The sequence below is a fragment of the Tinamus guttatus genome, unplaced genomic scaffold (assembly GCF_059628265.1).
Source record: "Tinamus guttatus ecotype Peru unplaced genomic scaffold, ASM5962826v1 Tinamus_guttatus_pri_ptg000212l, whole genome shotgun sequence".
Lineage (NCBI taxonomy): Eukaryota > Metazoa > Chordata > Aves > Tinamiformes > Tinamidae > Tinamus > Tinamus guttatus.
The window spans coordinates 1,784,607-1,800,021 of NW_028288746.1; the positions used below are offsets into that span (position 1 = coordinate 1,784,607).

Sequence of the window (15,415 nt, forward strand, 5' to 3'; positions counted from 1 at the left end):
TTTGCTGACCATCCAGGCTACAGATTTGAAAGTATCGCCAGTGCAGAATGGCTTAATTTGGCACTGTAGAAAGTCAGTTTTCTAAATGAAACTTCTTCAATCTCGACCCCCCTGAACAGTAGATAGTAACAAATTTTAGAATCAGTGTGCACATTCTCTTCCTCTTCGCAGAAGTAAACAACTTGCAGAAGTGAATGACACTGACAGAGATGCTTAGTAATTTACTAACAAAAGCAAAACCTTTTTATTTTCTTTCTAGACAAAAGGAGAAAAAGAAGTATATGAATAGTCCAAAAGGTTTCTTCAATATTTCACAACAAATTGTGCAAATTCTTTTTGAGTAGCTCATAGTCCAAGACTGTCCAACCTCCTGAGTCATTTGAGTTTTCCATAAACTATATGAACTGAGTGTCTAGCATACTCCAACTTTTTACCCACACTATACATTATATTCAAGTTATAGATTATGTTTATTATTAACACTCTCGTAAAGCTTAAAAAAAAAGCTTCACTAAGTGTGTATGTGGCAAGTAATATAATACAAGAGTAGGCATTCAAAATATAAAATACAAATGTTATGATTTTTGGCTTCTTTAATTACTCGGGAGAGATTTGATTAATATGTTTTACTTTAATCCAAAAGCCAAGACACAAACGGCTCCATCTGCGAGGTTGAGACATTCCTGACACGGGTTATCTGCTGCTCCCAAACCTCACACATCCTGAGGGTAGAAGTTGTGACATTTAAAGAACGGAATCAAGTCATTTGGTAGGAAATCTTCCCACCTTCAGCCTAGCAAGAGCAAAATAGCTTAAAAAGCCAGTCGGAAAACATACCTACAAGACATTCTTAGACACTTAAACCTAACTGCATTTTGTCTCCTTTCAAATAAGGCAGTAGCCCTAAACTAGAATGATATTAGTAGGACAAACAGAAAATGAAAGACTGTACTTTAAGAAATTCATTTATGAAGATAAAGAAATAAGAGTCTGTTAAAGACAACTAGGTCTTGCCCCGAAGACAGTTTCAAACAGGTCTATAAATATAAATAACGTGGAATTGGCTTGAGACTGGAAACAGCATGCAAGTTCAGAAAGCTAAAAATGAAAATATACATTTGCAAACCAGCTGCATGGAAAAGTGTTAGATAGCTCTTGTGAGATTTTAAGAACTAAATCACAAAACCTAAAGAACACACAGTACCCCCTGCTTGCCACAGTTCAGGATGCAACACTATGGGGTATTATCAGGCATGGTATAACTAATGAAATTTGTTTTGGAGCTGTACTCTGAGGATCAGTGTTAAATACTTTCCTAACAGAAAGCAATAGAGAAACCATGTCCAAAGTGTCAAAAAATAAATTATTGAAATAAGCAATCATTGCTTGAAGTTTCTTTCCAAGAACATGATTCCCCCAGAAAAAAATCATTTTCTTGGGACAAGAATCCATTTTTAATACAGCATCCAAAAAGCCTTTATCTTTTGTCCAAGTATCTTCAATTCTTCTCTTGTCCCAGTCATGTCAGCTGTTCAGCAATGACCTTCCACAGTTCCTGTAAAAGAGAAAAATACACACATGTATTTTCTCAGATCAGTAGATGGTGATTATGAATAGAAGTTCAACACCCACACTAAGACAAATTAAGCCACACCCTGTACTTGCATAGTAAATCTTAGAATATATCTTTGAGATACAGGTGAGTTTTTATACTTTAATATTTTTAAATAAAAAACATAATTGAAATCCCCGTTTATGGAAATAATTTAACTAATCTGGATGTCTTCAGCAGTTTGGGCTAAGAATCTTGCTCTTTTTCTCAGCTTGTGTTGACAGATGCTTTAAACAATGCCTGTAAAGATAAGACTAGAAAAAAATGCAAAAAAAAAAAAAAAAACAAAAAATAAAAACAAACAAACCCCCTAAATCCTCAATTTACTGAGGACTCCAGCTCTCACAAGTATATCTTTCTTAGACACTTCTCACTTTACAGGACAACAAAAAATGAAAAAGACCACTTACTCATTCCCCAGAAATTTCTGGATAACAGAATTTTAGAGCTAATTGTCTTGAATGTTTCTAAAGGAACTACTACAGTATAAAATGAGAGCTCTTCTACAAGCAAATAAATGAGAGATATTGGTCCCATTTTCCAGTCAAGCTCAAAATTTCTGTTTTCTAAAGGTAATGCAGATTGAACTCACCTCCTCAAAGGTTAACAAATAACCTAAGTCATTATATTGCTCAGTGATAGAGAGGGCATGTTATGAAAATCTTATATAAGTTCTAAGCACGAACAAGAAATCTTTATGTAACAGCTTAACAGAAATAAATAGGTGATGTTTATTCTTCTGTTCTTATTTCATGTTAAGTAAATAGCAGAAAACTAATTTGAGATAATTAGCCCGACACATTACATTTATTTTAATGAATATCACTTACCAACTGCTCAGTTCGTTCATAAATGAGAAATTGGCAGAAATCAAGTTTAATAGGCTCCACAGTATATTTAATTTTTCCATCTTGGAGGTTCTCCAGATCATTTAGAGTATTTCTAAAATGATTGTAGGCTTCGCATGTAACATCCATATGTCTTAAAGTGAAGTTCAGCCTGGCAAGAAAATAATTCATCAGAAGTTTCTCTGCTACACTTGCATCTTAAATAGCTATGTAACTTTCCTAAGCTAATGGAAAATGTGTCATTTACTAATTTTATTAGTTCATCTTACCATTTTGTTTTGTTTGTGACTATCAAGATTTAATTAAGATTAGCACACCAATAACTCTTTGATGTAGGTAAGTTTGCCCCAAAAGAACAATATGAAGGGCTATTGCTTACACATCCCCAGAGAATTAAATAAGGAATATTAATGTATTTATGAACGTACTAAAAAACACGATTACTCAAGAAAACAAACAAAAAACCCTTTAAATCTTTGATCTCAAATACACAATAAATTTTATTGGTATTACAGAAGATTTTGGTCTACAACTGCAGACTTATCTATATGATGCAAGACAAATAGAAAATCAACTCATCTGAAATTCAAATTCTAAATGCATAAAAATCAAGCAAGTATTAAAAATAATTCGCTGCAAATAGATATGGCAGCTTTTGCTCAATTGGTGAAAGGAAAATTCAAAGCTGACCTGCAAGCAAATCAGATTTTTCTTCCAAATAAAGAAAGTGTAGAATTTTTTTTACTGCTTATTTATGTTCTTGATATTACTTACCTCTTTTCTATTGATAAGTAAACTGCACAAGAATTTTTCAAGTTATGTGTGATTCTATAGAGTGTTCTGAACAAGGCATCTGTCAGGTCATCATCATAGAACACTATGATAAAAAGAGTAAAAGCATTGCAGTATGGACATTCAAATGCAATATTTACTTAAACCTCATGTAAGAAACAATAACAGCCTTTAATTAGATTTCTCTAATCAAAAACTTTGTGTCACTATTTTCAATTAAATCCCACAGCATTATATTCTAATGGCAACAACCAACCCTGTAATAGGATCCCTTGCTGCTTTTTACATCAAGCCTTCTTTAAGGTTTCTCGCAGGCCAATGGGAATCACTTGTATCAGACAACTTATATAACTTAAACAAGATCTTTCATCCTGGAAATACCTTACTGCAAAGCTAAAAAAAAAAACACCTGGATATCATAATTCACAAGGTCTCATTTCTAAGGGAAAAAAAAAAAAGGCAGTAAGTAATACCACTAGCACCTTATAACTTCTTTTTCGAAAATAGTCTCACAACATCTTTCAATGCCATAACTGAAAACCAATCAGGAGAAACTCTTTAATTGAAATACCATTGAATATCAAAACCACAATGGTTCTCCTATACAGATTAGCTAGCTCTTCATTTCTCAGTCTTTCACCGAGGTGAAAAACAGAATAGAAATGCACAAACATTCAAAGGGACAGATTCTGGGCAACTGCAGCACCTGAAAATTGTTTTTTCATACATAGGACTTCTTTGCCTGTGACAATTATGTTGGAATAATTTAGTTGGTTACAAATCATTAAACTACAATGGAAAGAATAGGCTAGGCTTTTGAAGATCTTTCATCCTGTTTGCATTTGCAGTCTGAATTGGCAGCCTTCTTTTTTAAGAGTGAAAACTATAAGATAGACATAAATACTTAAGTCAGAGCTTTGACAAATCACGTCAATCATCTATGTACTGCATTTTAAGAGCAACACAGGTATGTTTAAATTATTGCAAATGAGAGTTAAACATTTAAGAGCTCACTGTTTGCATTTCCTACCATCAGCTGCCATCATCACAGTACAGTGGTCATGCAAATCAGCAATCTCTGCTTCAGACCACCTATAAGGACCTTCAGGATCTGCAACAAAGAAAACAGCTTTACTCACGGATTTAACCATATTGAATACCTGAAAGATGGAAGAGAGATATTTTCGTTCTCTCTTAGGTTATCTACTCCTCCATAAATGGAGCACCCTACTAAAAGTAAATCAAAACCTCAGCTTATTCATTCTCTGGCATTCCCTGATGCCTCTTGTGTTCCCTTATATCCAGTTCTTCCAAAGCTGACTGGCAAGAGTATAGTTTTCCTTGCCATAAAAATTTACAATTATTACCACATAGCAAGATTACAGACTTTAACTAGACTAAAATAATAGACTAAATAGAATAGAATAACTAGACCAAAATAAATACTGCTTTAAATTCAAAAAGCCCATCTACGTTTTGATCAAGCTTCCTATTTAGGCATACTTTTAAAATTTTAGACTTTGTTAAAATTTAGAAGCTTCCCTTGAAAGTTTAAAAATATACCCTGTTCTACAGGCAGTATCAAATGTTTCCATTAAACAGAAATTTTTAAAGTCCAAAGATTTTTGCAAGTGTAAAGAATGATTCTATTTGCTTCAATAGCTGAGCTATTTTTCAGAAGGCATTAAATCAAGATATCTTGTGATGATGCTACAAAAGAAACCCTAAAAAGCAGAAAGTTGTTGCCATATAATGAACAAGCCTGGTCTGCACCTCCCAAAGTACAGGACAACTACTGTTGCTCTATCCTCATGCAATACATAAACCCTTCCACACAACAATAATGCTCCTAGGAACAACCTTGCACTTGGAGCATCACCTAGCGTTTCAAAGCAGGGAGTACTAGGACACTCATTCTTGAGGGCTTTCAAGAAACCATTTGGATGGACCCACTATAACCACTTACCAGCGCAGAAGTCAGCTTGCATCCAATCCAGTTCTTTAACCTTAATTTCACTTCCTATGGCAGAAGAAGGGGGACAGAGGCAGGGGAAGATACATAAGTGGAAGTAAAGAGTCAAAATCTGTGGTGGAACAGATCATTAAGATATATTATAAAACATATGAGATACATTGGGCCTGACTGAATCATAGAATCAGAGAATGCTTAATGTTGGAAGGGACCTCTAGAGGTCATCTAGTCCAAACCCCTCTGCACATGCAGGGTCACCTAGAGCACGTGGCACAGGACTGCGTCCAAACGGGTTTGGAAGATCTCCAGAGAAGGAGACTCCACAACCTCTCTTGGCAACCTGAACATCAAATTGTTTATTGTACAGTCAATTGTACAATACTGTACCCTTACGGGGTAGGAGAAACCTAAGGGGCAGACCTGCACTTTACATTCTCTTTTACATGTCTCTCCTGCAAAATACTTGCCCATTCCACAGTTCTACCTCTACCACCTACATAATAGCTGTAACAGAATGTAACAGCTCTCTTGGCCTCTGGATGTCTATGATTCGACCAAGAAGCTCAGTGAAACTCACAAGCGAGTCACTTTCAACCAAAAGGAGAGTTTAATTTTACTTGTAAACATGTAGGATAGTCAATGACTTGTACTGCTTAATTGCAAAGAACTCCACCTACAGGCAAATGCACAAAAACTGACTGTATTGCACTTACTTCCCTGCTCAATCAGGTGTTTGTTTAACGCAACATTACGTTCACACATGGCTAGAAGATCTTCACCAACATCTGCAAAAGGTGATAATGACAGCCAAAATGAGAATATTTGTTATATGCATGCCCACACCTCTCAGGCTAATTCTCTCTCAACTTCTCTCAAGCTTAGGGACAATTTAGAGCAACTCTCTCTAATAACTTTTTCACTAGGATCCTTCTTGCCTTTGTTTTTCAGTACTAAATTCTGAGTCACACAAAGAAAAAGCCACTAAAATACCAATTACTTCTTTTATTCTGTGAACATTAAGCTGAATTCACACCAATATGAAAAACAAAAACCAAACAAACAACCTGCCCAAACTTTGGCTCCCAAAAGTAGCACTGCTTTTTCAGATTGTTGAGTTATTTACAGAAAAGTGGCAAGAATTTTCTCACCTTATACACATAAATAAACAACTATTAACCAAAAAAGAACAAATAAGGGTGAGAGCCCCAGGAAGAATGCACTGCTTCAGAAAAATTTCACACAAATTTCTACATTAAGTTTCAGAATAATACTTAATTAAAAAATAGATGTCTTACCTGTGCAGTAAACTCTCTGGGCAACTGTTCCCATAATGATGCTTGTAATTCCAGTGCCAGCTCCAAGCTCCAGTACCGTACAACGCCTGAACATGTCCCATTTTGAGAGGATATAATCAGCAAGAAGAAAGGCTCCACGCCAGACCTTCAGCAAAGAGAAGCAAATAAACTGGCCAGCTTCTGGAGCACAATCCAAGAACAGCAAGATATCGCAAAGATGACACATACTTGCTTACCAACATCTTTTAAAGGGGTTGCCATAGTATGTTCTGTCAATATGAAAGTAAAGCAGAAATAAGTATATTAAAATGTTTTTCAAAATAAGTTAAATAGCAGCAACTTTGAAAATCATTCTGCATTTTCTTTCGTTTTAATCTAGAACTTAAAGCTCTTCATTCAATGTAAGAAAGATAAAAATCCCCCTAACCAAGGGGCACAGCAGGTCTAACTTACTCAGGCTGGGAGCAGTCAGCTACATGTCTCTCTGCTATACTATTGCCCCAAACTCTTCTAGAGATAAATAGTATGTTTTTAACAGTATATTTGCAGCATAATACTATATAATTATTTTATTATCACAACTCATTTGACAGCTGTTGTTTCATTTATGAAGTAATAAAAATCCATTTTTATTTTGTTCCACATAACAGATAGTTATTCTATTTACCCTTAAAGGAAAGCCTACTACTTACCTATTTTAATGACATCACTGCAAGTGTGTTCTTGTTCCTCATCTTCAAAAGCACCATCTTCCTCTCTTATTAGAATTACAGGACACACCCTATCCCTCAAAAGATCCTTCTCTTCTAAATCAGAGGCATCCTGACGTCTTCGGACAACTTCCAAGTCTCCATCATCATCTAGCAGAGCTTCTAATCCTTTAATATTTACTTCTCTTTCATTTTCTGGATTATTCCTGTCTTTGTCACACAATTCTCCTCTGCTTTTGTACTGCTGTTCTTTTTCTGTTGTAGCTTCTTTTGCATTTTTCTCAGATACCCAATTATAAGTGTTCCAAAGGAGCTTGAAATGTGACAAGAATACTACAAGAACACAAGAAAAACAATATGTTGAAGATTAACACTGCAATAAAAACAGAATCTCTATGCAGCTTCCGTATGCATGAGATCATATGTGTTTCACACATTAAAAAACTAAAGATACAGGTAGCTTGTTTCTGCTATTAAGTTCTGTAAGGACAAATCAGTCCTTACAGAAGGAACAAAGAAGAACTTTCAAAGTCTACCGCTTGACTCAGCTCACATTTTCACCTGATTTAGAAACATTAATGCTCACAATTTGAATAATGGTTGGTTTCTTCAAATTATTTCTCAGAAAGTTTGTTTTTTGGGTTAACACTTAATTCTTGACAGAAAGAAAGATGTTCTAGCAAAAAGTAACTAGATTATTTTTTTACCACTTCAAAAGGCCTTGGGAATTCAAGTAACTTCAGGCCTGTCATTACATGCTGTCATTTCATTGCATTGAAATGTTCCTTGCACCAAACAAAATCACAGCCTGGGTATGGCAAGTAGCATGCTGACATACCACTATATTAATGACCTGACCTTGCCCTGATGAAGGAAAACTATTATTAACTTCTTTGTCAGGCTCTTTGCCCTACTCTTCTCTTCCAATCATTTCTTTTTTTACATTGATATGTGACAGAATAACTACAGAGGTTAAATCTGCATGTCACAAACGGGCTTGAAAAAACAACAGTTAACACTTCTGTCACAGCAAAAGGAGAGGTACTTTTCTACACAACGTTTTCCTGTCATTTCGAGATCATTTCCCTTGACAACTTGACAGGCAGGCAATGGATCAGAAGTATTTAGCAGTTCATTTCTTCTACAGCCTTGACTTCTCAAATTATGTAACAGACATTCAAGAACATTGCTCTTCTGAACTTTGTAAGAAGTTGATTAAAATAAATAAGACTTATTTTTTAGGATGAGCTGCTTATGAAGTCTACATTAATAGGTTTAATTTGTCTGGTTAATATCATGATGCAAATCTGGTTAGTCTGCTTTGAAACAACAGAGTAGGAAGCAATTCTCCTTCTAACCGGAACAAAGCATGTAATGATTAATATCAACCACTTGAGGGATTCAGACATTATAAAAAGCTGAACACTCTTAAAATATTGTTTCATCAGTCTAGAAAACACACTTTACCCGGTTGTCCAGCTGCATTCAGTCGCACCATGAGATGTCTTCTGTTTGGGCAGTGTAAGTGAACATCAGAGAGTACAGTATCGCTTTTAAACGTGAGGTTGTCCATAATCTCCTTCTCTGCTACATCCACCATGCCAAGCTGGTGAGACGGACATCTGCAATAACAAAACAGACTCCTGGGAAGTGCTCATATGAAGTGATTTGCTACTCTTCTATTAATTCGCATCAAGTGAAGTTTTGTTCAACAAGGTAATTTCAGGACATAGTTTGAGTTTTCAGGCAAGATGTATTTGCGCAAGCTCCAGCACACTCTGGTAAGTCATTAACTTGCACATCAGAATATTCAGCCTAAAAACAAATGCAAACAGTTTTTAGTCAAATTCTGATACTGCTTTAACATTATTCCACTGGTATTTTTAAAGATGAAGATCAGATTAATGTCCAGTACAATAAAGCTGCAATGCACAAAGACTCTCTCCTTTACTATGTTCCAATGAACTGTCACATACTTAACTGCTACTAGCTCACTGCCACACTTTGCATCTGTAGGATACGCAGCAACTACTTACTTGTGTTAGAGAAAAAAAAAGGAAAATAAACAAAAACGAAGCAATATCCTGAAACAAAGTGCAGGCCTGCAAAGCAACACTGCGTGCTCGAGGGGTCTTGTTTTTCATGGGGAATCTCAGGAGCCTCTCAGACGCTTACAAGAGCGCTTCATCTCCCCGCGTCCCCGGCGGCTGCCCCCAGCCTACCCCGGCGCGGCCCTGGGCGCCCGGCGCGGCCGCAGGCAGCGGCCCCGGGCAGCGGAGCGGAACGAGCCCTCAGACGCCCGCAGCAACCCCCCGACTACACCCCTTCCGCGCCTCAGCGCCGCGCGCCGCCATTTTGGAGGCGCGGCCCCTTCCGGCGCGCGCCTGACGTCGGCGCCCTCGGGGCTCGCTCAAATGACGTCACTTCCACGAGGAAAAGGAGGCCTCGGCTGAGCTTCGTGCTACGTTTCAGCACGCGCGCAGAGTTCGTGTTCACGGGTCTTATCGCCGGTCTGCTGTTAGGCGGCTTCACGGTTTTCTGACTTGGTTTCAGGTTGTATTTCAGTCCCTGCAAAACTTGCGAATGGTTCCAAGAAGAGCTGAGTGGAGGCAGCTGGGGAAGTTTCTCCTTGATCCCCACAACCCCATACGAGCAGAGCAATAGATAGAGCAGCAGCAGCAGCATCTACATGCTTATTTCAGGCACAGTGGTTTAGTTGTTTACTTCCGTAGAATTTTAGCTAGATTTCATGAAGTAAAACAAGCAGAAGGCTGAGCTAGCTGTTGAGCACGAATACCCTGACATGTCTGGGCAAGTTTGGGAAGTGGAAGCTGATGGAAGCTGTGCAGTGTGGCAGCAGCTGAGGAGCAGGTTTGGGAATCTGATTCGTGTTTCTGTCCCTGGGGCAGTCTTTAACCAATGAGCAGGCAGCTGCTTTCTCATCGGATCAGATGTGGAGCCCTGCAGCCTGGCTGGGCTGTTGGAGGCCTCCGACGGTGCGTGGGCACTGCACCCCGCACCAGGAGTTATATAATTCCTTGGGAATAGTTAAGAGAAGAGGGTTGATTCTGAAAGGAATGATCAGATGAATTAAAGCAACACCGCCTACATGATCTTACGTGTTCTGATGTGATCTTGCACTGTGCAGTCGTACGTCCCTGTTAGCACAGTACTTGCACCACCATTGCCTTGTTTTCTTTCCTTTCTCTACGTGTCTACCAGACGAGCACATTTAATGCTTTCATTAGGTCAGCAAAACCAAAACCCAACTGAAGACTGTCAGGAGGAATGAATGCATCAGCCCCAGTTATTCCAATGCTACTGTACCCAGACTGTTGAATGAACATATGCTGAATTAGCTTTCACCTGATTTTGTTTACATCAGACACAGTCAACACAAACTGCCTCTGTAGAATGCACAGCAAGGGGAATAAATTATGTAACATGAAAGAAGTGAGCACAAAAAAAGGTCTCAGAATTATCTGCCTTTATATTCTCTGCATCAGTGCTTTTGTTCGAATCATAGCCAATATCTGCTAGGAAATACATGCCTTGAAAAATACTTCTTTAATATAAAAATATATATTTTAAAATATTTTCTTAATGGAGGAGCTAACGAAGCAGCAAACTCAAAGCAATAAATAAACAAATCTCTCCATAAATTAATAATCATGCCTGACTGATAGCTGTATAAAAGGTAAGATAAAACAAAAAAACTCCAAAAAAAAAAAAAGGATAAAGCAAAATCAGGTCATTTCAATCTTGTTTGGCCTGATAAGAAGTTCAAGAACAATTAAGAACCTCCTTAAAAGATCCAAAAGTCACAAAACTCGTCTTTTTTTACAACATGAGGTTGGGAACATCACAAACAAGAGGGTATGAAAATACTGATTAAAACCATAAATCCTATGAACATAAAAATACTACTTGCTGCAACAGGAGTCCTTCATTAGCAAAATTTGGTTTCTACTTTTATAGTAGATAATTCCAGCAGTTATACTTCTGGAAGGCTAACCTCATTCAGCTTTTACCATGTGATTACAGTTGATGTATGCAAGTGTTTAAAATATGTTTTTATTAATGTTGTGTTGATTCAGGGCTATGAGATATCTGCATGAGACTCTGGAGCAGTTAGGTAATTAAAAAGATTATGTTTTCATAAGTAAGCAGCATTGTAGACAGAAAGTTTTATTTTACCTACATGTAGAATGCCTGGTACATAAAGAGCAGACTCTTCCCTGGTAAATGGTAGCAGAAACAGTAGGGGCCACCTCAGGTTATCCACTCAAAAACTAGAAATTTCAAAGGATAGTGCATATCTACATTTCAATATTGTACAATGCCTTTCAGCTTTTATCTTAATTCAGTTAATTTAATTACTTAATTCAGTAAGTTAATTACTTAATGTAAGTAATTAACAGAGTAATTAAGTAATTTAATGGACAGAAACTACTTAAAAGAACAATACATTTCAGGATCTATCTAGTTTTGTTGGGATATTGAATGGTAAATTGGTTTTCTATTATGTTCTGCTGTCATGAAACAAAAAAGAGGAGAGAAAATATGATACTTCCTGAAAAAAGAGTGTAATTGATAACAGTTGACATGATAGTACTTATTTTGTGACAGTGATCAATTAATTTCACTGGCTCGCATTCACCTATGGATCACTTCATTGGCAGAGTTCACTTGTGTCCTAACTGCATGTAAACGCTTGGGATTATATGAGCTAAAAAACTGAAACTGGAATACTGTTGAAAATTGAAGAATTCATCATGTAACATTTTTTTAGAAGGAGAGGTCATGAAGATGAAGGCCTCAAAAATATACCTGCTGATCGAACTTGATCAGATAGTTTGCACAGCTTGAGAAGACAAACACTGAGTTTACGAGAGAAGATTTGCTCTTTAAAGTCCAGACAGAAGGTGGATGTTTTGTCAATAACGAGGGTGTTTGCAATGGAATTAATTACATACTGTTTCATACTCTGAGCACTCATATTCAGGAAACCATTTAGAAGTGCCAGAGGGATTGACCACAAAGCTCCAAATCAATTCTTCTGGCTTTTAATCATTCTTTTTCCAGTAATAACACAATTAGTTAAGGCAGTGCTTCTATAGCAACTTTACCTTGAGGACCTCACTTGCCTTAGCTGCTAGTCATTAACTGAAACTCTGCTCTAGATTTAATTTACCCAGTAAGGGGCCCAGGAAGCCAAGGTGATGATTTCTAGAGCAAAATATACTCTGGATACATATTCTTCAGGATCCAGCTATTCTTCCAAGCAGGATGGAGTAAAAGTTACACCAACTCTGGTCTATCAGGTTGGAGGACAGCTCATTTTGCAATGTAGCAAAATGTATTAGCCCACTAATTAGTCCAATAATGTGGACTAATAATTGACTGTAACTTTGGCAGCATTTTTGAACAATTTCTGATACTCTGCACAGTAGATTGATAGCAGATCTAACCAAGAGAGAGTCTGTCTGAACAAATTGAATTACTCCTTGTCCACAAACATAAATATAGATTGAAGTTTTGACTCTTCCTATGCTGAAAATCCTAGTTTAACTTTCAGAGTCTCGTATTATTATCAGAAATGTCAGTACATTGGAAATTTAATATCTGGAGAAGGTAATCTTAGATCTGTACTACTGTGTTTTCCTCTCATTCCAAACCTTTCCTGATTACATGAAGATATGCCGATGAATTTCTTTAATTTTCTGACTTCGTAAGAATTATTTTTTCCTTAGCATGAATGAGAATGAGTGCCTAAATAGATAATGCTGATGTGGAAATTAACTCTACATGTAGACTTGATTTATTCTTGATACAAGCTTTCCTATCACACCAATAACAAAAGGATAAGGAATTAGCGGGCTCTCGCTTTTTAATCATAAAGTTAATCGGACAGATCCAAGAAATAACATACCTTAACCTGATAACTAAAATGAAATAATTGCTCATATTGTTAGAAATCAGTATGTGTGGGGAACTCTTGGCAAGAAGATTAGAATAACTCTCCGGGACATAGATCATCACTGGTATTTTCCTTCTGAACAGCTGGATCCTGCCACTGTCCACATTTTTGGAAAAAAAAATGAGCTAAATAAACTAGAATCTATCTTTAAGCTGAGAACAGTTTGTTTTCGATCACTGCATACTTAGGCATGAATCAAATTTGCCTACTTGCTATGCTGCAAGTACCCAAAGTATTCCATGAAAATATGGGAACAGAATGTACAATTATCTCAGGGGAGGAAATAAATTACTGTGTGTGTGGAGGCAGGTGCAACAGCTTAGTACTAAAAAAAAAGAAGAAATTATTTTCATGATTTTTTTTCAGCGTAATGAAAAATGGAGGCTTTAGTGTATTTTTCTACATTTATTTTTTCTTCATTTTTTTCTGAAAAGAGAGGAAAAGTAGATCCTGGACGATGTTGAAAACACAACCAAATCAAAGCAGCTGTAATGTGTCTCCATTAAATAGTTCTGCATTTCTAACATTCAGGCACCTTTTGCTTCCTTTTGATTTATTACTCCAAGAGTAACTTCTTAAAAATCTGCCAGCACGGAGACCCCAGAGGCTGCACGAAAGCCTGTAGGACCCGATCCAGTGTGCATGGAGGGCCTTGGAGGCCACAAGAAAGCCTGTACGGCCCCCATGGCCCCATGTACACGGAGGCCCCGGGAGGCCGCAAGAAAGCCCGAAGGACCCCCCCGGCCCAGTGCGCACGGAGACCCTGGGAAGCCATGCGAAATCCCGTAGGGACCCCCCCTGCCCAGTGCACATGGAGCTGCTTGGAGATCGCATGAAAGCTCGTAGGACCCTCCCCGGCCCAGTGCACATGGACGCCCTGAGAGGCCGCATGAAGGGCCATAGGGACCCTTGGCCCATTGTGCGTGGAGGGCCCAGGAGCCCATACGAAAGCCCATATAGCCCATCCGGCGCACTGCCCATAGAGGCCACGGGAGGCCACACGAAAGCCCGTAGGGCCCTGCACTGGCGCCGTATGCTCAGAGGCCCCAGGAGACTGCACGAAAGCTTGTAGCACCCCTCCAGCCCCGTGCGCACGGAGGCCCCAGGAAGACACACGAAAGCCCTAGGGTCCTCCAGCACATTAGGCAGGGAGGCCCTTGGAGGCTGCACAAAAGCCTTTAGGGCTCCCCGGCTCTGTGTGCACGGAAACCCTGGGAGACCACAGGAAAGCCCGTAGGACCCCCTGTCCCAGTGTGCCTGAGGCCCCAAGAGGCAGCACGAATGTCTGTGGGGCCAACCTGGCTCAGTATGCACAGAGGTCCCCAGAGGCCGCACAAAAGCCCCTATGGTTTCCCTGACCCAGTGCTCACAGAGGCCAAGGGAGGACGCACAAAAGCCCGGATGGCCCTTGCGGCCCCCTGTGCACGGAAGCCCTTTGTAGGCTGCATGAAAGCCCTAGGGTCCCTCCGGTCCTGTACGCATGGAGGCTCTGGCAGGCCACAGGAAAGCTCATAGGGCACACGCAGCCCTGCACATACAGGGACCCTGGGAGGCAGCACAAAAGCCCTTTGGGCCCTCCTGGCTCAGACTGCATGGAAGTCTTGGGAGGCCACGCAAAATGCCAGAGGGCGTCTGTGGCCCCCTGTGCACAGAGGCCCCAGGAAGACACACGAAAGGCTGTAGGGCCTCCCCCGACTCCATGCGCACGGAGGCTCCAAGAGGCAACAGGAATGTCTATAGGGCCGACCTGGCCCAGTGCGCACAGAGGCCCTGGGAGATCGCACGAAAGTCCGTAGGGCTTCCACAGCCCCATACGCACAGAGGCCTTGGGAGGCTGCACGAAAGCCCAGAGGGCCCCTGCAGCCCCCTGTGCACAGAGGCCCCTGGAAGACACACAGAACCCGTAGGGCCCCCCTGTCCATTGGGCACAGAGGCCCCAGGAGGCCGCACGAAAGCCCTGAGGTCCCATGCGAACAGAGGCCCCGGGGGGCCGCACAAAAGCCCATAGGGACCCCCAGCCCAGAGTGCAAGGAGGCCCCAGAAGGCCACGCAAAAGCCTGTTGGGCCCCTCTGGCCCAGTTCGCACAGAGGCTCCGTGAGGCCACAAGAAAGCTCTTAGGTCCTCCACGGCCTCGTGCACATGGAGGCCCCAGGAGGCCATATCTGCGCATGGAGGCCCTGGGAAGACACATGAAAGCCCGTAGGG

At 39.8% G+C, this 15,415-nt stretch overlaps 1 protein-coding gene across 2 annotated transcripts; it reads right to left on the reverse strand.

Moving 5' to 3' along the window:
- Nucleotides 1-1,419: 1,419 nt before the first annotated feature.
- METTL22 (methyltransferase 22, Kin17 lysine) lies at nt 1,420-8,888 on the reverse strand. Of its 2 annotated transcripts, none has more exons than XM_088524595.1 (10): nt 8,697-8,888; nt 7,212-7,562; nt 6,748-6,788; nt 6,520-6,664; nt 5,938-6,009; nt 5,219-5,272; nt 4,283-4,363; nt 3,235-3,337; nt 2,443-2,554; nt 1,420-1,555 (listed from the first exon to the last, which is right to left on the reverse strand). In XM_088524595.1, exons 1-10 carry the CDS (start codon nt 8,827-8,829, stop codon nt 1,520-1,522), a joined length of 1,128 nt encoding a protein of 375 aa, XP_088380721.1. In that variant the 5' UTR covers nt 8,830-8,888; the 3' UTR covers nt 1,420-1,519. The 2 variants fall into 2 exon arrangements, with proteins under 2 accessions (XP_088380721.1, XP_010212569.1); XM_010214267.2 differs by having other exon boundaries at nt 2,443-2,611.
- Between the last annotated feature and the right edge of the window lie 6,527 nt (nt 8,889-15,415).